Source organism: Taurulus bubalis (assembly GCF_910589615.1).
Source record: "Taurulus bubalis genome assembly, chromosome: 18".
Taxonomy (NCBI): domain Eukaryota; kingdom Metazoa; phylum Chordata; class Actinopteri; order Perciformes; family Cottidae; genus Taurulus; species Taurulus bubalis.
In genome coordinates, this window is record NC_136606.1 from 2,891,938 (window position 1) to 2,911,570 (window position 19,633).

At 43.8% G+C, this 19,633-nt stretch overlaps 1 protein-coding gene across 1 annotated transcript; it reads right to left on the reverse strand.

Annotated features, from left to right (window-relative positions):
* Positions 1 to 418: 418 nt before the first annotated feature.
* On the reverse strand, positions 419 to 19,344 carry tfr1b (transferrin receptor 1b). Its single transcript, XM_079234196.1, has 19 exons — positions 19,323 to 19,344; positions 17,886 to 17,923; positions 17,220 to 17,421; positions 12,626 to 12,842; positions 11,376 to 11,513; positions 9,889 to 9,973; positions 8,945 to 9,067; positions 8,748 to 8,843; positions 8,506 to 8,645; positions 6,755 to 6,924; positions 6,550 to 6,669; positions 5,959 to 6,044; positions 5,814 to 5,877; positions 5,672 to 5,739; positions 5,510 to 5,577; positions 4,989 to 5,079; positions 4,521 to 4,748; positions 3,462 to 3,611; positions 419 to 2,531 (listed from the first exon to the last, which is right to left on the reverse strand). The coding sequence occupies exons 2-19, from the start codon at positions 17,916 to 17,918 to the stop codon at positions 2,319 to 2,321; spliced, it is 2,292 nt and encodes a 763-aa protein (XP_079090322.1). The 5' UTR covers positions 17,919 to 17,923; positions 19,323 to 19,344; the 3' UTR covers positions 419 to 2,318.
* Between the last annotated feature and the right edge of the window lie 289 nt (positions 19,345 to 19,633).

A 19,633-nucleotide genomic window follows, 5' to 3' on the forward strand; every position in this document is an offset into this window, starting at 1 on the left:
GAGTTAACCCCAAGATGTGGGTTTTAGTCAAGTTTTGTAGGGGATGTAGCTCAGTGGTAGAGCGCATGCTTTGCATGTATGAGGCCTCGGGTTCAATCCCCGGCATCTCCAACTGTTATTAAAGGTAAAGGATGAGGTTTGAGCAAGGCGACTTGGCTATCAAAAAACTCATCAAGTCAATGAATTAATGCACCAAGGAAAGGAGAGCACATTTGTGATTTCACTGAAAGAACTTTGTTATAGAAATGTGCACTGAGTCAATTTGGCTTTCAGACACTAATCCAGCTATACCTTTTTCTAAAAGTTGGCTTTATACTTCTTGCCGGTTGTCGTGGCCGAGTGGTTAAGGCGATGGACTAGAAATCCATTGGGGTCTCCCCGCGCAGGTCCAAACAAAATTAGACGGTTTTACTGGATGCTAAGCGAAAATGATTTATTATTGAACATGGATATCACAGAAATATGATTTCAAGAACAGGTTTTGAAACAGCGATATTCTTTTAAAGTTACAGTCAGCAGGAAATCCATTTCCTAACCACCCAGTCTCCAGGAGAATAGAAGCAAAAACAGTACCAAGCACAACAGAAGTGACACCAGGAGAAACTTCAAAACATTGAATAATCTAAAACATGACACATTGACATGTAGTTCGGTCGAGTGTTAAAATAAAGAAAGTGGATGTAAATGTTGTACTGGAGTTGATAATATGGTTGAAATTGGGTTTCACATGTTTACTAATTATGGTGTTCAGGTTCAATAATTTTTAGGTGCAATTACAGATTTTTTTATTTGCATTTCTTTTATCCTGGGAAAACCACTGACTAACTTATGGGAGCAAAATGGTCAAATAAATATCAGGGATCAGAAGCTTGGTTACAGTAATGTTTATAATATGGTCCAAGTCTGAAGCTACGCCTCATTAAAGTGATGCAGTGACATGCAGTGACGAGGAAACATGCAAAGATTGTTGCGTCTGCAACTATAAATGGATAAAATTAGTTATATAATGTAATAGTTCTGTGTTTGTGTTTTCGGTTGCTTGATTGGATGCGCAAACAAAACTGAAATCTAACAAATTCTGTCGCGCGATAGAGAAACATGAGAAACAAAAAAATATAGAAAAAAAAAAAAAAAAAAAGCACTAGCACACACGCACATAATCCAAAATGAAGTATAAAACTCTGGGAAACACTGTCCCCGATAAGTTGTTCCACTCTTCCAAGTGAAATATGAGAGACACTGCTCCCGATAAATACACACAGTCACACACACAGTCACACACACAGTCACACACACAGTCACACACACACGGGTAGGCAAAAACTACCATCACTGCTTGTCATTATGGAAGACGCTGCTCCCGATAATGTGTTTTCATTATGGAAGACGCTGCTCCCGATAATGTGTTTTCATTATGGAAGACGCTGCTCCCGATAATGTGTTTTCATTATGGAAGACGCTGCTCCCGATAACTTTATCATACTTTAAACTGCCCCAAAGTACACTGTGCAACATAAATGGCTTTTCTTGCAAATCATGGAACCAATCAGCTCAGTTATTGTGCTAAAAAGAAGAGTTTTTATAATGTTTTGTCTTTTTGTATTCTGCCTCCAAGTGCAGTCTTAATACATTTCTGGGCTTGTTGGAGAATCGTTTAAATTTAAAACTGTTCTCTACCCTTGTTTTCTCTCTTTTAATGCGCTTTTAAATACAGATTTTAATGACATATATTCACCACTTTCTTGTGTAGTAATTGCCGAAAAATCTCGACACAAGAAGAATTTTTTTTTATTAAATAAAGGCCATAAATATCTAACTTTTATCAGGGGCTCCATTTTGTCAGCAACAGTCGAGGAGTCATTTCTGTAGCAGATGCTGCCGGAGGATTGGACGGTATAACCGTCATAATTATGGAAGGCACTGCTCCCGATAACGTCGTATAAAAAGACAAACGATAACTTTATAGTGGGCCCTGCCACTGATAAATAAAAGTATAAATAAGGTTTCCCAGTGTTTCGGTGGCGAGAGGTCGCGGCCATGTCGGAGTAGGAGGAGGAGGAGGAGGCTCGCCAGTAGCATACGTTTTTCTTCTTCATAGTTGGGATATTTTATACTTTTCCATCTCCTCCTAGATCTTTCTGGGACATAGCTTGTTTCTAAAGGGGCGGGGCTTTGACCTCTGATTGACAGCTTGTGCTTAAGTGCTGATATTGGTGCTCCTCCCTCCGCTTACCTCAAATTGTGTTTCAACAACACACACACACACACCCCCTCCATCCTCTCTCACACACACACACACACAGCTCCCCAGTCGGTCTCTAGATCTCCTCGTCGATGTCCCAGATGTTTCCCACAATGCCGTTGGCGCAGCCCTGCAGGTTCCAGGTGGCGAGGGCCAGCTGCGTGTGCAGCTGCTCCATGTCGGCGGTCTCGGCGATGGACGCCAGAGTGTGACTTCCCCGACCCAGCAGGAGGTGACGGAAGGGCGTCTCAACGGGGGACACGTAGGGGGAGAGGAGGTTGTGCTCCACCTGGAACCATAAACCAAGACCATCATGCATCTGTGAGGCGGCGAGACGGTTTAATATGCAGGAGATCGCTCTGGAGCTCCGAGACCTGACGCCATTATTCTCAGTATTACCCAGCAGCTTCAATATATTTCACAGAACCAGTAAACTTAATGCAACAATTCTGGAATATTACAGACAAACACCTCAGTATCATCATGTGACCACAACACGCAGAATAAACAACCGACATCAAAGGATTGCTTAGACGAGCACTTTTTGCTTCTTTGACCAGATTCTGATTTGAACATTTGATTATATAATAAAATCCATAGGAACGTGCTGCCATCAAACCAGCTTTTTTATCAATGAAAAAGTATTATGTTGATACACGATTACATCGTCTAAGCTGATAACGAGCACACCGAATTAAACTATTGTTTGAGTCAGTATTTAGAAATAGTATTACAATATTTATACAAATAAATACATATTAATAATCCAATATAAATAAATACAATAAAAAAATATACAAATATTAATAATACAAAGATAATATTACTATTATTATAGTAATATTAGTATTTAGAAAAGCTCTATATAAAATTAAAGTATTATTATTATCTTAATCGGATTCGTGTGAATAAACACAAACAGTCAGTGGATTACTGGAAATATTTATATTTTTCTCTTATAATTTCACTTGAAACTTATGTTCATTGAATCATTTTTGCACTTTTCATTTGTGATGCATTTAATCCACAGACGAGTTCAGACCATTTAATAACTGAATGCCCAGAAAATATGCTAAATCGTGATATTTATTATTATTGAGGTCCGATAGTGTACTTGGTAGAGCTGTCTATTGATAAGGCGTTGGAAGGTCTATGTATTTTATTTAATGTTTCTTGTGCCATCAGCCCTGCTAACCACGTAAACCTGCATGCGTCTTACGCTCATGATCCGGTCGTTGAGGATCCGACACGCCTCGGCGTCGCTCAGGTCGGTGTTCAGGACGTCGGTGTTGAGGCTCCTGGCGGCGCGTTGGAAGGAGCCGCGCGCTCGGTTCAGCCAGTTGGCGTTCACCTCCTTCAGCTGCTTCGACTACAGAGTCGGACAAAAGAAAAGAAAACATGAACGGATTCCTGAAAAGAAACGTCTCATCTTTTAGCTGGACGTCCAAACATGTTTAACCCCACCCCCCACCCCCCGAGGTCATTTTCTCGATTTCTTTGTTTTAAAAAAAAAAAAAAAGGCACTTTCACATGATATATACCCATGTGTGTTATATCAAAACGTGCAGAACAATCTCAGCTCTCTGTATAATGAGGCACCATTGTCCTAAGGCACAAGTGTAAAGAGACAATATGGCCCTAAAGCGGAAAAATTGAAGCTCCATTCTTGAAATTCTGCAGACCCCTTAGACCAGTGGTTCTCAAGCCGTGGGGCGCGACCCTCTAGTGGGGCGCGAAGGTATTACAGGTGGGGCGCAAGGGGAGGGGAAGCAGATTTCTTTTTAATATTTTAATTTCTTCTTTTAGAATCCTTTATTAATCCCACAGTGGGGAAATTATTCTCAGCATTTTACCCATCCTTAGTAATTAAGGAGCAGTGCGCTGCTGTGAAGCTCCCGGGAGCAACTTGGGGTTCAGTGTCTTGCTCAAGGACACTTCAACATGCAAACTATGGGGAGAACAGGGATCTAACCGGCTACCTTGTGGTTTCAGGATGACCACTCCCTATGAGCTACATGACATTTTCACATAGTACGAAAGTATAAAGCACACGGAAATAAAACCTCATTAATAAATACATGGCGAAATGCCTATACTTTCATGGAAATGTTTACGTTAACAGGTTTCTCTTGCGCAACGGCCAAGATTCTTGATGTTTTGCCAAAACCCTTTTTGTTGGGGCATGAACATTTTTCTTCCTCTAAAGTGGGGCGTGACAAAAAAAGTTTGCGAACCACTGCCTTAGACGCAAACGGCGGCATGGAGAGGCGACACCGACCTTGGACAGCTGGTTGACGCGCGTGTAGACTCGGACCACGGCCTTGGTGACGACGTTGCTGTATCGGCTCACGTCCAGGCGGAGCAGGTGGTCGTGGATCAGCCGCAGAGCCATGCGGCCGGCGAACTGAGCCGCCACCGCCACCATCTCCCCGGTGTGATGGCCGGTCTGGTAGTTCAGGTGGTCCATGCTGTCCAGGTTGGTGCCGTAGTAGGGGTAGGCCTCGGTCTTCAGACGCAATATCGATACAATGTACACATGAAAAGAAAAAAGAACCAAGATGGAATAGATGTCAGCGAACTGCCCGAAAACAGCAGGATTACGTTCACTGAGGAAGGTGACAGGCATTTCTTTTTCCATCATCTTTATATTAAAAGCTGGAGATAAGAGACAGCTGTTGTGAGCGTCTTAACGTTTAGATTATTATGTGTTGTGGGTAAAAGTAAAACATACAGAATCGATACTCACATTCGGAGAGATGAAGTGGAACGAGATGGAGGGAATGCCAGAGAAGGCCAGGAAGGGATAGGCGGGGTCGTCGATGGACATCGGCCTCAGACTGCACACAGAAACGTAAACAACAACAAGTCAAAGATGGACGTAGAAACAAAACCTAGATATTCTTTATTTTTCATAGAACCGAGTATTGAAAACTGGCCATGAATGCCGGGTCAGATTTGTCTTGTTTACTCATTTTAAAATAAGATAGTTCCTGATTTATTTGACAGATTTATTTATTTCCATTTAGCTCTTGTCCGGTTGCTTGTGGTTTCTTTTGAAAAAACAGAATATAAAAAAAGCTTTTACATCAAAACATGTTAACAATTCTCAAATGTAGGAATCTGTATTGGAACCAAAACGGCACTAGAATTTTACAAACGACCCACAGCCTTCAAATGTGCCGTTAATCACTGCAGAGTTTAATACAAAATAAAAAAGACAACAAAACTGTCCTGACGAAACGATTGAAATGGTTCCGGTCGACTCACGCTTTGGTCTCCCAGTTACTGCCTCTCAGCATATCGTACACCGAGCCGGAACCAAGCGGGCTCTTCACCTGCATGGACGAGGAAAATGTAAAGGAATGCAAACTGGATGGCACAGATGTTGATGAGCTTTAAGAGAGTTGTTGTTGTCGTCGTCGTCTTTACCTCTTTCATCGTGTCCTCAAGGAGGCTGTAGAGCAGCGGACTCGCCGACGCCATGAAGCTCCCACGACCTTGTGAGGAGACACATTCAGCCAACTGACAACCACTGGAGACGTGAAAAAGCACGAGGTGTAACTGTACTTACCCATGACCACTCCGTCCAGGCTTATGTAGGTGACCACACGTTTGTCAATAGAGGACATGTAACCCTGAGAACCAACACACACACATTCAAACAACATTCAAAAGAAATTGTTTGTACGTCCTGATCAAGTCATTGTAGTTCTCACCTCCAACCACTCGGTGGCGCCAACACTTCCGTACTCTCCGGCGCTCCAGCTGGCAAACACCAGGCTTCTCCTGGGTCTGAACCCTTCTGGGGAACAGAAACATACGTCACTGATGCGATGCAGGGAAAGAAACTGCAACTCTGTAACGGAAGTCTCCAAACGAGGACACGGATAATAAAGAGGTGGATTGTTGCGTTTGATGGCTTCGATCCCTTCATATCTACACGGGGAGCGGGTTCTCTTCATGGAGTCCGCCATGTTGCACCGCCCAGAACGGACAAACCAAACACCGGCTCTAGAGCGGCGGTTCTCAAACTTCTTTTGTCACGAAGAAACATGTTCACGCCCCACCGCCCCCACAAAAAGGCCGATCTCCGTGAGATAGATGGGCTTTTCTGCCGTTTTTGTTTTGGGAAAAAAAAAAACGGCAAGAATCTTAGCCGTCGCGGGATTAATAAAGGATTATTTAACCCTCCTGGCGCCCCACATGTAATACCTACTCGCTCCACTAGAGGGTCGCGCCCCACAGTTTGAGAACCCCTGCTCTAGAGGAGGCCTTTTGACGCTTCATCGTCATGAAGCTTGCGTTACCTTTCTCCACCATCTCGTGGACAGCCTTGGCCAGCTCGATCAACACGGAGGTGCCGACCGTGGCTTTGGCGTAACCGCTGCCCCAGGCGTCTCTCTGGGCTCCCAGTACGACGTAGCGGTCTGCAGAGTCACACACACACACAGCGTCATCCCACATGTACGATGGAGATGAAATAGTCACACTGGAGACGATGAGGACACGCACCAGGGTCAGTGAACCCTTTGATGACCCCGAACACGTTGTGGATCTCCGTGTTGACCAGAACGTTGTTCACCTCCACGGCGGCGTTCTCGCTGCCGCCCAGGCTGTAAGCCACCGACGCCATGCCGCCTTTAAAGCCGCTGCCTGCACCCGAGTCAGGACCGCCGATTTTCCTAGAGAGAGAGAGAGAGAGAGAGAGTTTAAAGTTCACTGCAAAAGTCATCATTTTTATTACATTGACTCTTTATTTAATATATTAACATAAAAACATTGCAATAGAAATACTTTTTTTTTTTTAAATACCCACTACCCCCTCAACCAATCACCAGACTCCTATAAACCACAAAATAGTGTGTGTGTGTGTGAGAGTGAGTGAGTGAGTGAGTGAGTGAGTGAGTGAGTGAGTGAGTGAGAGAGAGACAGAGAGAGAGTGTGAGTGAGTGTGTGTGAGTGAGTGAGAGTGTGTGTGTGAGTGTGTGTGAGAGTGAGAGTGTGTGTGAGAGTGAGAGTGTGTGTGAGAGTGAGTGCGTGTGTGTGTGTGTGAGAGCGTGTGTGTGTCTGTGAGAGTGAGTGAGTGAGTGTGTGAGAGTGTGTGAGAGCGTGTGTGTGTGTGAGAGTGAGTGCGTGTGTGTGTGGGAGAGTGAGAGAGCGCGAGAATGAGTGACTAAGAGTGAGTGTGAGAGTGAGTGACTGACTGAGTGTCAGTGAGTGAGTGAGTGAGTGTGTCAGTGAGTGAGTGAGTGAGTGAGTGAGTGTGAGTGAGTGTGTGAGTGAGTGAGTGAGTGTGAGTGAGTGTGTGAGTGAGTGCGTGTGTGTGTGGGAGAGTGAGAGAGCGCGAGAATGAGTGACTAAGAGTGAGTGTGAGAGTGAGTGACTGACTGAGTGTCAGTGAGTGAGTGAGTGAGTGTGTCAGTGAGTGAGTGAGTGAGTGAGTGTGTGAGTGAGTGAGTGAGTGTGAGTGAGTGAGTGAGTGTGTGAGTGAGTGCGTGTGTGTGTGGGAGAGTGAGAGAGCGCGAGAATGAGTGACTAAGAGTGAGTGTGAGAGTGAGTGACTGACTGAGTGTCAGTGAGTGAGTGAGTGAGTGTGTCAGTGAGTGAGTGAGTGAGTGAGTGAGTGAGTGAGTGTGAGTGAGTGAGTGAGTGTGAGTGAGTGTGTGAGTGAGTGCGTGTGTGTGTGGGAGAGTGAGAGAGCGCGAGAATGAGTGACTAAGAGTGAGTGTGAGAGTGAGTGACTGACTGACTGTCAGTGAGTGAGTGAGTGAGTGTGTCAGTGAGTGAGTGAATGAGTGAGTGTGTGTGTGAGTGTGTCAGTGAGTGAGTGAGTGAGTGAGTGTGTCAGTGAGTGTGTGTGTGAGTGTGTGAGTGTGTCAGTGAGTGAGTGAGTGAGTGTGTCAGTGAGTGAGTGAGTGAGTGAGTGTGTGAGTGTGTCAGTGAGTGAGTGAGTGAGTGTGTCAGTGAGTGAGTGAGTGAGTGTGTGTGTCAGTGAGTGAGTGAGTGAGTGAGTGAGTGAGTGTGTCAGTGAGTGAGTGAGTGAGTGAGTCAGTGAGTGTGTCAGTGAGTGAGTGAGTGAGTGAGTGAGTGAGTGAGTGTGTCAGTGAGTGAGTGAGTGAGTGAGTGAGTGTGTCAGTGAGTGAGTGAGTGAGTGTGTGTGTCAGTGAGTGAGTGAGTGAGTGAGTGAGTGAGTGTGTCAGTGAGTGAGTGAGTGAGTGAGTCAGTGAGTCAGTCAGTCAGTGAGTGAGTGAGTCCGTCCTTACTGTAGAAGAGCTGCAGCCTGGATGGCGGTGATGGTCTGGGCTGGGATCTTGGGGAGACCAGACGACTTCGTCGGGGGGAACTGCGTGTGGTTGAAGGAGGGGAACCCCGGGGTGTAGGGGTCACCTGAGCCCAGGTGGACCTGAACGAGGACACGACACGTCACTCGCTCGGCGGTTCATGGGTGAACAACAACAACAACAACAACAACAACAGGCGGCTGAACGAGGGCGAGCAGACTCACGTGTCCGTAGAGCGCCGTGTCGTCCACGTAGCTGTAGTCTTGGCTGTCGGGGTAGAAGAGGACGGCGGCGGCTCCCTTCGCCGCGGCGTTATCCACCTGAAGCAACGCGGTCGGAGACGGGAAGCTTTTAGTGAAGGTCCGGAAAAGACCACCCCAAAAAACAAAAACGTAAAACAAAGACAAAAATCAGCCGTCACCTGCTCTGCAAAACTGATCTTTCCGGCTCGGAGCAGCAACACGCTGCCGATCAGGTCCACCTTCTTGTTCTGCAGGACGTCCAGATCCTCCGGGCGGCCGTAGTTCCCGTAGACCAACTTTCCCTACGAGCAGAGAGAGAGTCAACAGCTGTGAGCTTAAAGGAAAGGCAACGCATCAGTTTACTGGGCCTGAAAGACTTTTGATTGGAGTGGATTTGAAGATCCGCCCGGTGCTTTTTTTTTTTACTGAATTTTCGATAATGAGGAAGTGTTCAAACGCTTCTAGATCATCAACCACTGGTCCGGTTTAATACATTTAAACGGCTAAAGTACTGTAAACCCTTGTGAGAAGAGAAACGATGGACTACATTTAAAAAAAAAGATCGTTATATTTTTATAATTACGTAATTTCTAAAAAGCTCCTCAACATGACTGAGCGATTATAACGTTTCACTATTTAGCTAATTTAGTACCCCTAACAACGGTACCACGTCTGTAACCGTAGAGACTGTACGAATCCTCCAGTAGTGGGTAGATCACTGTGTGTAAAGTATTTTTTCTGGATTTTTTTTCTCTGTTTCGAGGTGCTGCAGTCCCAGTGTTCCTCAAACGCATCTGAAAGCGCGTCAGATGACACGCGGAAGGAGACGGTCATTTTAAGTTCCTGGTGTGACCAAGATTTAGGTAAAAGTTGCTCATTTCTTTATTTCTGAACCGAAAAACATGATTTTTGGACTTGAAAACATGTCATTGCTTGTGTTTATTGTGATTATTATTGCAGATTTGGATGCTTTAGGTCTTAATCTTTCTAAAGAGGTGCAGTATTACTCTGGGGCATGATGGGAAGGCACCAAAAATACAATAAAAAAAAAAACTTGGGAGCGACCAAGGACTAATTTTTTGATCTGATGGGGTTAACATGGAACTACTTGTGTGTGACTCACCGTAACGTTCCCAGTAGCGCTGTAGGCCAGAAACCCTTCAGGGTTGAAGACGTCTGAACCGAAGCGGACACTGTTTGGACGAGCGCTGCAGATGAGAAGATAAGAGGTCAACCGCTCGTTACAATATCATGCATCTGCCTTTATTTCATCGGCCTGAGAAGTTAAGAGTGGTTTTCTACTCGGGTATATTTTCTATAAGCTCCCTGCCTTTAATAATTCATGCTCCTGGGTGGACGTTTGTTTCAGAAAGCAAAGTGAAAGTGAGTGTGTGAGAGTGAGGTGTGAGAGAGTGAGGTGTGAGAGAGTGAGAGAGTGAGGTGTGAGAGAGTGAGGTGTGAGAGAGTGAGGTGTGAGAGTGAGGTGTGAGAGTGAGAGTGCGGTGTGAGTGAGTGAGTGAGGGTGAGACTGAGTGAGTGAGCGTGAGGTGTGAGAGTGAGAGTGCGGTGTGAGAGAGTGAGTGAGTGAGGGTGAGACTGAGTGAGCGTGAGAGTGAGGTGTGAGAGTGCGGTGTGAGAGAGTGAGTGAGGGTGAGACTGAGTGAGTGAGCGTGAGAGTGAGGTGTGAGAGTGAGAGTGCGGTGTGAGAGTGAGTGAGTGAGGGTGAGACTGAGTGAGTGAGCGTGAGAGAGTGAGACTGAGTGAGTGAGCGTGAGAGTGAGGTGTGAGAGTGAGAGTGCGGTGTGAGAGTGAGAGTGAGGGTGAGACTGAGTGAGCGTGAGAGTGAGGTGTGAGAGTGAGAGTGCGGTGTGAGAGTGAGTGAGTGAGGGTGAGACTGAGTGAGCGTGAGGTGTGAGAGTGAGAGTGCGGTGTGAGAGAGTGAGTGAGTGAGGGTGAGAGTGAGTGAGTGAGGGTGAGAGTGAGTGAGTGAGCGTGAGAGAGTGAGAGTGAGAGAGTGAGAGTGAGAGTGAGCGTGAGAGTGAGCGTGAGAGTGAGCGTGAGAGTGAGCGTGAGAGTGAGCGTGAGCGTGAGAGAGTGAGCGAGAGAGTGAGCGAGAGTGAGTGTGTGAGAGAGTGAGAGTGAGTGTGTGAGAGTGAGTGTGTGAGAGTGAGTGTGTGAGAGTGCAGTGTGAGAGAGTGAGTGAGTGAGGGTGAGACTGAGTGAGCGTGAGAGTGAGCGTGAGAGAGTGAGAGTGAGAGAGTGAGCGTGAGCGAGTGAGCGTGAGAGAGTGAGAGTTTGACAAAGTGAGAGACAAAGAGAAGGCGGACGACTGCACAGAATATATCTCCAAGTTATTAATAAGTTACTCAAATCGTTGCTTTGTGACTTTCTGACCATCAGCAGAGACAAAACATCCTAAAAGAGTTCAACAAAATACAAGACGAACGTCATCATTTGACTGTTAAGACATGTGTCAAATCGTCATAATATTATTCTGTAGTTCAGACATAAATTCACCCTTTGACTTTGAATTAGCGTCCAACAAGAAGTGAGATCATCGTAACGCTTTGGACTCCCCGTTTAAAGACACGCCCCTCTGATAGAAAGTACCTGTCTGGCGTCTGCAGCTGGACGTAGTGGATGTCCGTCCAGGGATCCATGTCCGCTTGCTTGAATTCTTCACAGATGCGGTTTGCCAGAAGGACGTCTTCAGCACTTCCTGCCGAACGTTTGGGCAAATCAAAGTCACTGCGGAGAAACAAAATGGCACGAAATGACCCTTTAATGCACAAGACATCTGTTGCTTCTGTCCATCCGGGGAGAGGGATCCTCCTCTGTTGCTCTCCCTCAGGTTTCTTCCCTTTTTCTCCCTGTGAAATTTTTTTTACTATCTTTATTGGGGATATGTGTACAGATTGTAAAGCCCTCCGAGGCAAATTTGTATTTTGTGATTTACAAAATAAACTGAATTGAAACTGAATATCATAGTTACACTTCTGGGGGGAAGAAAAGAAAAAGAGGCGAGCATACGAGTGTTTAACATTGTCAGGAAGTAGTTTGCATGCATGTGCTTTACATAAAGATGACGTCATAATGAAACAGGGCAAGAATATTCAAATTACTATATAAACACTACTTAGTGCGAGAGGAGGCAGAATCTGTATATATATATATATATAGCGCCGTTGTGTGTGTGTATGTATATACATACATACATACATACGACATCCTCACCGAGAAACTATTTTTAATAAACGGCAAATGACTGCATTTAGTTTTCCTCATTTATTCTGGTCCTCGTTTCCATTCTATGAGTTTATTCTTGCATTTGTGTGCGTGGCGACCTCGTTTATGACGTTCTAGTCACGTCTTTGCCTCCCTGCACTTTGTGTGACGATTCGAGTCATGAATAGTACGCAAGCTGGAAATTTAAAGCTCAAATAAAAAATGTAAAAAGACCTCCGCTGGGCTGTGGATGCTTTAGCGTCACCCGTTAGTCATGGAGCTTGTTGGCATCATCCCTGCTTACATATCCACCTCCCGTCTCATTTGTATTCCGACTCTCTGCAGTGTAATACTCTAAAAATAAAAACGGTTATCCGATCCCTCTCTCCAAGTTCATGCAGAGTTATTATTCCTCTCCCCCTCACTGGGAGTCGAAGGCTCTTGAGACTAAAACTATACGAGACTGCACAAATCATCAACATGAGATTTGCTTTGGAAGTAGTTTTATTCTTAGTATTTACCTATGAATGAATCGGCAGTAGGTTTGTTTGATGGTTGGTGTTTGAACGGTGAGGCGTGTCCTTGATGTAGAAGTGTGTGTGATGTAAAAACAGGTGTGCACATGACCGGCGTACCTCAGGGTTCTGTCAAAGACCTGGCTGGTGAGTTTCTGCGTGAGGAGTTGGGTGACGTCCTCCCAGTCCATCTGAGCGGCTGCAGCTGGGGCGGCTGCAGCTGGGGCGACCGCCGTTGCCGGCGTTACCTCCGGGTGACCGACCGTTTCCGCCGTTATTCCACAGTTCACTTGCTCCACCGCCGATTCGCGGTGGCTGATGTAACCGAGCACGTAGCCTGAGGACGAACAGAGCGGGTTCAGACTGAGAGGACACAGCATCCCAGTTCTCAGGTCCAAGCTCCGGTCTGCTGTTGTGTTTTTAAATGAAACCACGAACAGCAAAACCAACTTGTGCTTTTCTTTTTGTTGCCGTGAGGTGCGTCACAAATAAACCTCCTTCACCAAATATATAGAGATCAATCAAGTTCCATTCATGTAGCTCCTGCAATGCAAGAGCATATTATGCATATTTTTCTTCCTGCGTCACTCGTCTGTTCCCACTGCCAAGGACAGGAGACAAGAGGAATCTAAACAAGAGATAACCACACAGCATCGCCGTGGAGACCTCATGGGAAGGAAGCCAAAGGAGAGCCAAGAGGAGGAGTCTCCACCCTCATCAAGGATTGATATAATTGCATAACCACTTCCCGTGCTGAAACCCCTCCAGCTAGACCTCCGTCACTGGTTGTAAATGCTTTGACGCAAACACCGAAGTTAAAGCACCGTGCCCCTCCCCCGCCTCCACAACCATCCTCTATCTCCACGACCTGATAAAGACATTGGTTGATATCTTTTGGGTCCGGACTACAAGGTTAATGACACCACTGATTATCTACAGGAACAGTCGGGGCCTCAACATTTACAGACCACCTAAATATTGTGCAACCTTCTTTGATGAGTTTACTGAACGGCTGTCTATAATCGGTCTTGATTTTGATTGTGTTGTCATTGTTGGTGATTTTAATATCCATGTTGATAATCCCCAGGACAGAGGGTCTATAGAGCTATGTGGTGTCCTTGATAACTATGACCTGACTCAGCATGTAACAGGTCCCACCCACAACAAGGGGCACTCTAGACCTAATCATCACCAAAGGCCTGGACATTTCCAAGGTTGCTGTGACTGATGTTGCACTCTCTGATCATTCCTCTGTTTTCTTTGAGAGTGCAATCTCTCTACACACAAATGTCCAAACCAAGGTTGTGACAAAGTGTTACATCACTGAAAACACCAGTGAACTATTTATTCAGAAGTTCTGCTCCACACCAGGCCTCTCTTGCATCTCAGTCAATGAGCTTGTGGATGGCTTCAATTCTAAAGTTAAAAATGTTATTGACGCCATTGCACCCACTAAGGTGAAGGTTGTCTCGGGTAAGAAAAGATCCCCTTGGAGAAAAGCCACGCTGGTCAGAATAGAGAAAAGAGAGGGTCGGAAAGCTGAACGCAGGTGGCGAAAAACTAATCTCCAGGTTCACTGTGGTATCTATAAAGAGAGACTTCACAATTATAATTTGGAACTTAGAAATGCAAGACAGGCCTTCTTCTCTGACATCATAACCAAAAACAAAAACAATAACAATACACGCGCCTTATTGCTACCGTGGACAGGCTAACAAACCCTCCGGTGTCGGTAACGGATACGCTCCAATCCACCTGGGCATGCAATCAATTTGCCTCCTATTTTGCTGATAAAATTCAGAAAATTAGACAAGCAGTCGGTGGCTCCACACCAACCACAGGATATGTGTTGTCCCCATCTTTAAATAGCATCCATTCAAATATCATGACACAATTTCACTCAATTAACCAAAGAAGCCTAGAAGACATTAAACAACATCTGAACACATCCTCCTGCTGCTTGGATATTCTACCAACACACTTTTTCAAAAATATTTCACACTGCATGACCGCTGATCTTTTACAAATTGTAAACACATCCCTTCTCTCAGGTGTCTTCCCACAAGCCCTAAAAACTGCAGTTATTAAACCACTTCTAAAGAAGGCTAGTTTAGACCCCGAAATATTGAAAAACTATAACCAATATCAAACCTCCCATTCTTAAGTAAAATAATGGAAAAAGCGTTTTTTCAACAGCTGAACAACTTCTTGGCTGAAAATAACTGTTTCGATGACTTCCAGTCCGGCTTTCGTCAGCACCACAGTACTGAAACTGCTCTTGTTAAGGTTTTCAACGACATCCACTTAAACACAGACAGTGGCAGAACCTCAGTCTTAGTATTACTGGATCTCAGTGCTGCATTCAACACGGTTGATCATGACATACTACTAGACAGACTGAAAGTCTGGGTAGGACTCTCTGGCGCAGCACTTAACTGGTTTGAATCCTACTTGAAGGACCGACAATACTTTGTGTCGGTAGCTAATTACACATCAGAGCTGACTAGGATGACATGTGGTGTTCCCCAAGGTTCATTACTGGGGCCTCTTCTGTTCAACATCTACATGCTTCCACTGGCTCAGATTATGAAAAACAACAATGTGTGTTATCATAATTATGCAGATGACACACAACTCTACATAACTATATCACCAGGGGACTATAGTCCCATACAAGGGCTGGCTAAATGCATTGAAAAAATCAGGAACTGGATGTGCCAGAATTTTCTTCAATTAAATCAAGATAAAACAGAAGTAATTGTTTTTGGTCCCAAGGACGAACGATTGAAAGTCAGCGCTCAGCTTCAATCACTAATGTTAAAAACCTCAAACCAAGCTAGAAATCTAGGTGTAGTTATGGATTCAGACCTCAACCTGAACAGCCATATCAAGACAATTACAAAATCAGCCTACTATCACCTGAAGAATATATCAAGGGTTAGAGGACTTATGTCTCAACAGGATTTGGAGAAACTTGTCCATGCATTTATCTTCAGGAGACTTGACTACTGTAACGGTGTGTTCACAGGTCATTTATCTTCAGTAGACTTGACTACTGTAACGGTGTGTTCACAGGTCATTTATCTTCAGTAGACTTGACTACTGTAACGGTGTGTTCACAGGTCATTTATCTTCAGTAGACTTGACTACGGTAACGGTGCGTTCACAGGCCTCTGTAAAAAGTCAATCAGGAAGCTGCAGCTGATTCAGAACGCTGCAGCTCGAGTCCTCACTAAGACCAGGAAAGTGGATCACATCACTCCAGTTCTGAGGTCTTTGCACTGGCTCCCTGTCCAACAAAGAATTGACTTTAAAATCCTGCTGCTGGTTTATAAAGCACTGAATGGTTTAGGGCCTAAGTATGTTTGTGATCTGCTGCTACCTTACGAACCATCCTGACCCCTCAGGTCGTCTGGGACGGGTCTACTTTCTGTTCCAAGAGTCAGAACTAAACATGGAGAAGCAGCGTTCAGCTTTTCTGCTCCACACATCTGGAACAAGGTCCTGAAAGCTGCAGGTCTGCTGAGACCCTCAGCTCCTTTAAGTCCACATTGAAGACTTTTCTGTTTGCTGCTGCCTTTAACTGAACCAGATTCAATTACTGCATCTCACTACTGCATTTTATTTCTTAAACTGCACTGCACCTTTTATTCAACTTTTATTTTTGATTTTTCAACTTTTATTTTGCTTTTTGACTGTTTTAATGTTTTCTTAACTGTTTTTAAATCTACATTATGTTTTGATGCTTTTAATGGTTTTATGTGAAGCACTTTGAATCGCCTTGTTGAAATGTGCTATACAAATAAACTTGCCTTGCCAAAGTGCTCTACAAATTATAGACAAAAACAAGATAAAGAAATAGAGCCAAGATGAAGAGACTAATGCACAACACGTCAAGTTTTTAAATTGATTAAGGTTCAATAGTACAAACATTAATGAAATAAAATTAGAGCAAAATAAAATATTTAGAAATACTAAAACTACAGCATAAAGAGATAATAAATGAAAAAGCAATGACTTAATCATTAATAATCAAATACAGAAACATGTAAACAATCTTCCTCTTTGTCTGCAGATTTGCAGCCAAATAAATTACAACTTCCTGTTTGTGGCCACAAAGATTATTTCTGGCTCCATGAATATTATATCAAACTATTGTTTATTAAATAATGTTTTTAAGCAAAAAATAAATAAAAAAAAAAAAAACCCTCACTGGTACCAGATCCTCAAAAGTGAAAAATGAGCAGTATTTTCCTTTTAATTAAGAATTAAAATATGAAATAGTTTCCCCCCCCCGAATGAATGAATGAATGAATGTATATATATATATATATATATATATATATATATATATATATATATATATATATATATATATATATATATATACACACACACATACATTCACAGTCATCTATTGGCTCATCAGATAAGTGGTTCTCAAATGGGGGTCCGTGAGATTTATAAAATAAATATTAGTTTTAATTGTTTTTTTTAAAAATAAAATGTAAGTGTAAGTTCATGAAGAGAATGTTATTTATATATTCAACCAAAAAATGATTTTGCACTGGTTAGGGGTACTTGGCTGAAACAATATTTCACATGGGGTACATTACTGGAAAAAGGTTGAGAACCACTGGTCTAGATAATCGATAAAGAAAGAGGACACTGACATATGAGCATAATGATGATGACAATGCTGATGATGTCTTACCGGTGATGAAGATCAGCAGGGTCCCCAGGGCCAGGTAGCAGATCGTGGTCCGGGGTTGACGTCGCGGTGCCGGTCTGAAGCTCGGGGATCCATCCGCCGGGTCCCGGACCTCGACGGTCTCATCCGACAGTTTGACCTCGATGTGTCGCTCTCCGTCGTCGGCCGGCTGCAGAGTGAACCTGCTGTAGCGCTCGCTTTTAATCTGCAGGCGGGGAGACGAGAGAGAGACGAGAGAGAGAGAGAGAGAGAGAGAGACGAGAGACGAGAGACAGAGAGAGAGAGAGAGAAAGAGAGAGAGAGAGAGACGAGAGACAGAGAGAGAGAGAGAGAGAGAGAGAGAGAGAGAGAGATAAGGCCGAGCGGCTACAGACTTCAAATCCAGACTCGTCTCGGTGTGACTTTCTTTGCCGTGTCGTCACCGTTCATATTCAAGTAAAAGTCCTGCACTCAAAAAGGTTCTTAAGTAAAAGTGTATGCATCAAAATATACTTAAAGTACCAAAATAATACTCATTATGACCCATTTCAGATCGTAGATTTACGGTAGGCCATTTGATGCATTGATCACTTTAATGTTGTAGCTGGTAAAGGCGGAGACAAACACAAAGAACAAACATGTAAAAGAAATAATAAAGAATGAACTTTAAATAGAAGAAACACCATTTACCATGCTGTTGAACGCAGACCTCACTCGATCCATTGCTGCTGTAAAAGACAGTGGAGTCAAGGTGAGGTTGTGAGTGCAGATACGTGGAAGAAGTGACCTTGTGTTGTTTCCACATCACAATGAGCATTGTTTCATTTATCAACATGTCTGATGCAGACGACACTAAAGGCGCCAGTCAGAGAGCTTTAGAAGAAGCGTCTGTTCCAACTGACAAACACACCTGTGGCTTTCACTCAAGTCTTCTTCCTCATTGCGCAACATGTTCGTCGCGAACCAGTCAACCGCCCAACTTCCTCGTCACGGAGCTGAGCAGGAGGAAGTATCTATGTGTTCGTTATAACGAGGAAGTATGATGATTTATGATGATTTATGATGTATTAAGATGATTCATGTCTGTTTGTTCGTATAGTTGGTTGTTATGCGGTTATTTATTCTTTTTATTTTATGCATTTATGGTTGTTTTTTGTCTTCTAGTAATGTGAAACTTGTAGAGTATCACGATTATGTCCAACGCTTCCTTGTGTGTTTAGCACAGTACCAGGAAATTACAGGTCATTTAAGAAGCGGTTTCACCACATTATCGATTAATCTGCTGATTATTACCATGATTAAATCAAAACTCATGATTTGCTCTATGTGACCCTCACAATTTCCAAGAAACGTTTGTCTTGAATCTAAATATTTTTACTACAGAATGATAAAAAATTAAATTAAATAAAACAGAAAAGCAGCAAATTCTAAGATTTTTAGATGTAAGAATGTGCAAATATTGGCGTTTTTTGACCGACAAATTAATTGCGACTCAATAATAATAATTCACTTTTTGGGACCAAATAAATGATTAGTTGCAGTTGGGTTTATTTTCTGTCGTTTACTTTACTAAATATTCAGTTAAATGTCATCAGAAACATTTTGTGGTTTGCTTGAAACACAACTGAAATGATTAATAAACTACCAAAATGTGTGCAGATTGATTTCCTGACCTCTAAACAAAACGTTTGATACATAAGCATGTTCGAGGAAAACCACATTAAAATATTAATATTGCATGTTGTTATTGTTATATTTGAACTACAGCATCAGTCCAAGAGGACACCAAATTAAACATTTTGTATTTTATTGTATTAAATAAACACTGTTACAGGTGTAAAGAACCCGTTTGGGAGCGGTCACACAAGGTTGCATCACATCTACACTCGTCCCTCATCACATTAACCAGCTAACCTAGCTAGCTAATTGTGTGAATGTACAGTATAGACACAGAACAGGTGACATTTGTAGCATAATTTTTACATTTTGTGTCCTTTTTTATTCTTTATGTCCCGTTTTATTTCGCTTGAAGGGAAGACTCACGTAACAGGCAATGCAGCTCAACAACTAGTTGACTTTACAACGTATAAATGAATAAAAAAGGTCTGTCAATGTCAGTTGTCTCACCTTATTGCCGCTCTGACACCTCGCGTCTCCTTGCTAGCGAGCAGTAGCTGCTACTCTTCACGATCCACCCTGCCTCGCAGTAGTGACGTCAGGCCAGCGCGCAACGAATCAAGTTACCAGTACCGCGGTCAGGTGGCTGCCTGGCCAATCATCGCGCTTAAAAGCCGAGGGCGGGTCTTTCCAGGAAAGACAGTGGGGTGGCACTTCCGTCTACCGGCCCGTCCCATCTTCGTCTAACCCTTTAATGGCGGACTTCAAACCAACGTTTCCGGTGAATGCCGCCACCTAGTGTACCGGAGAGTATAACACCA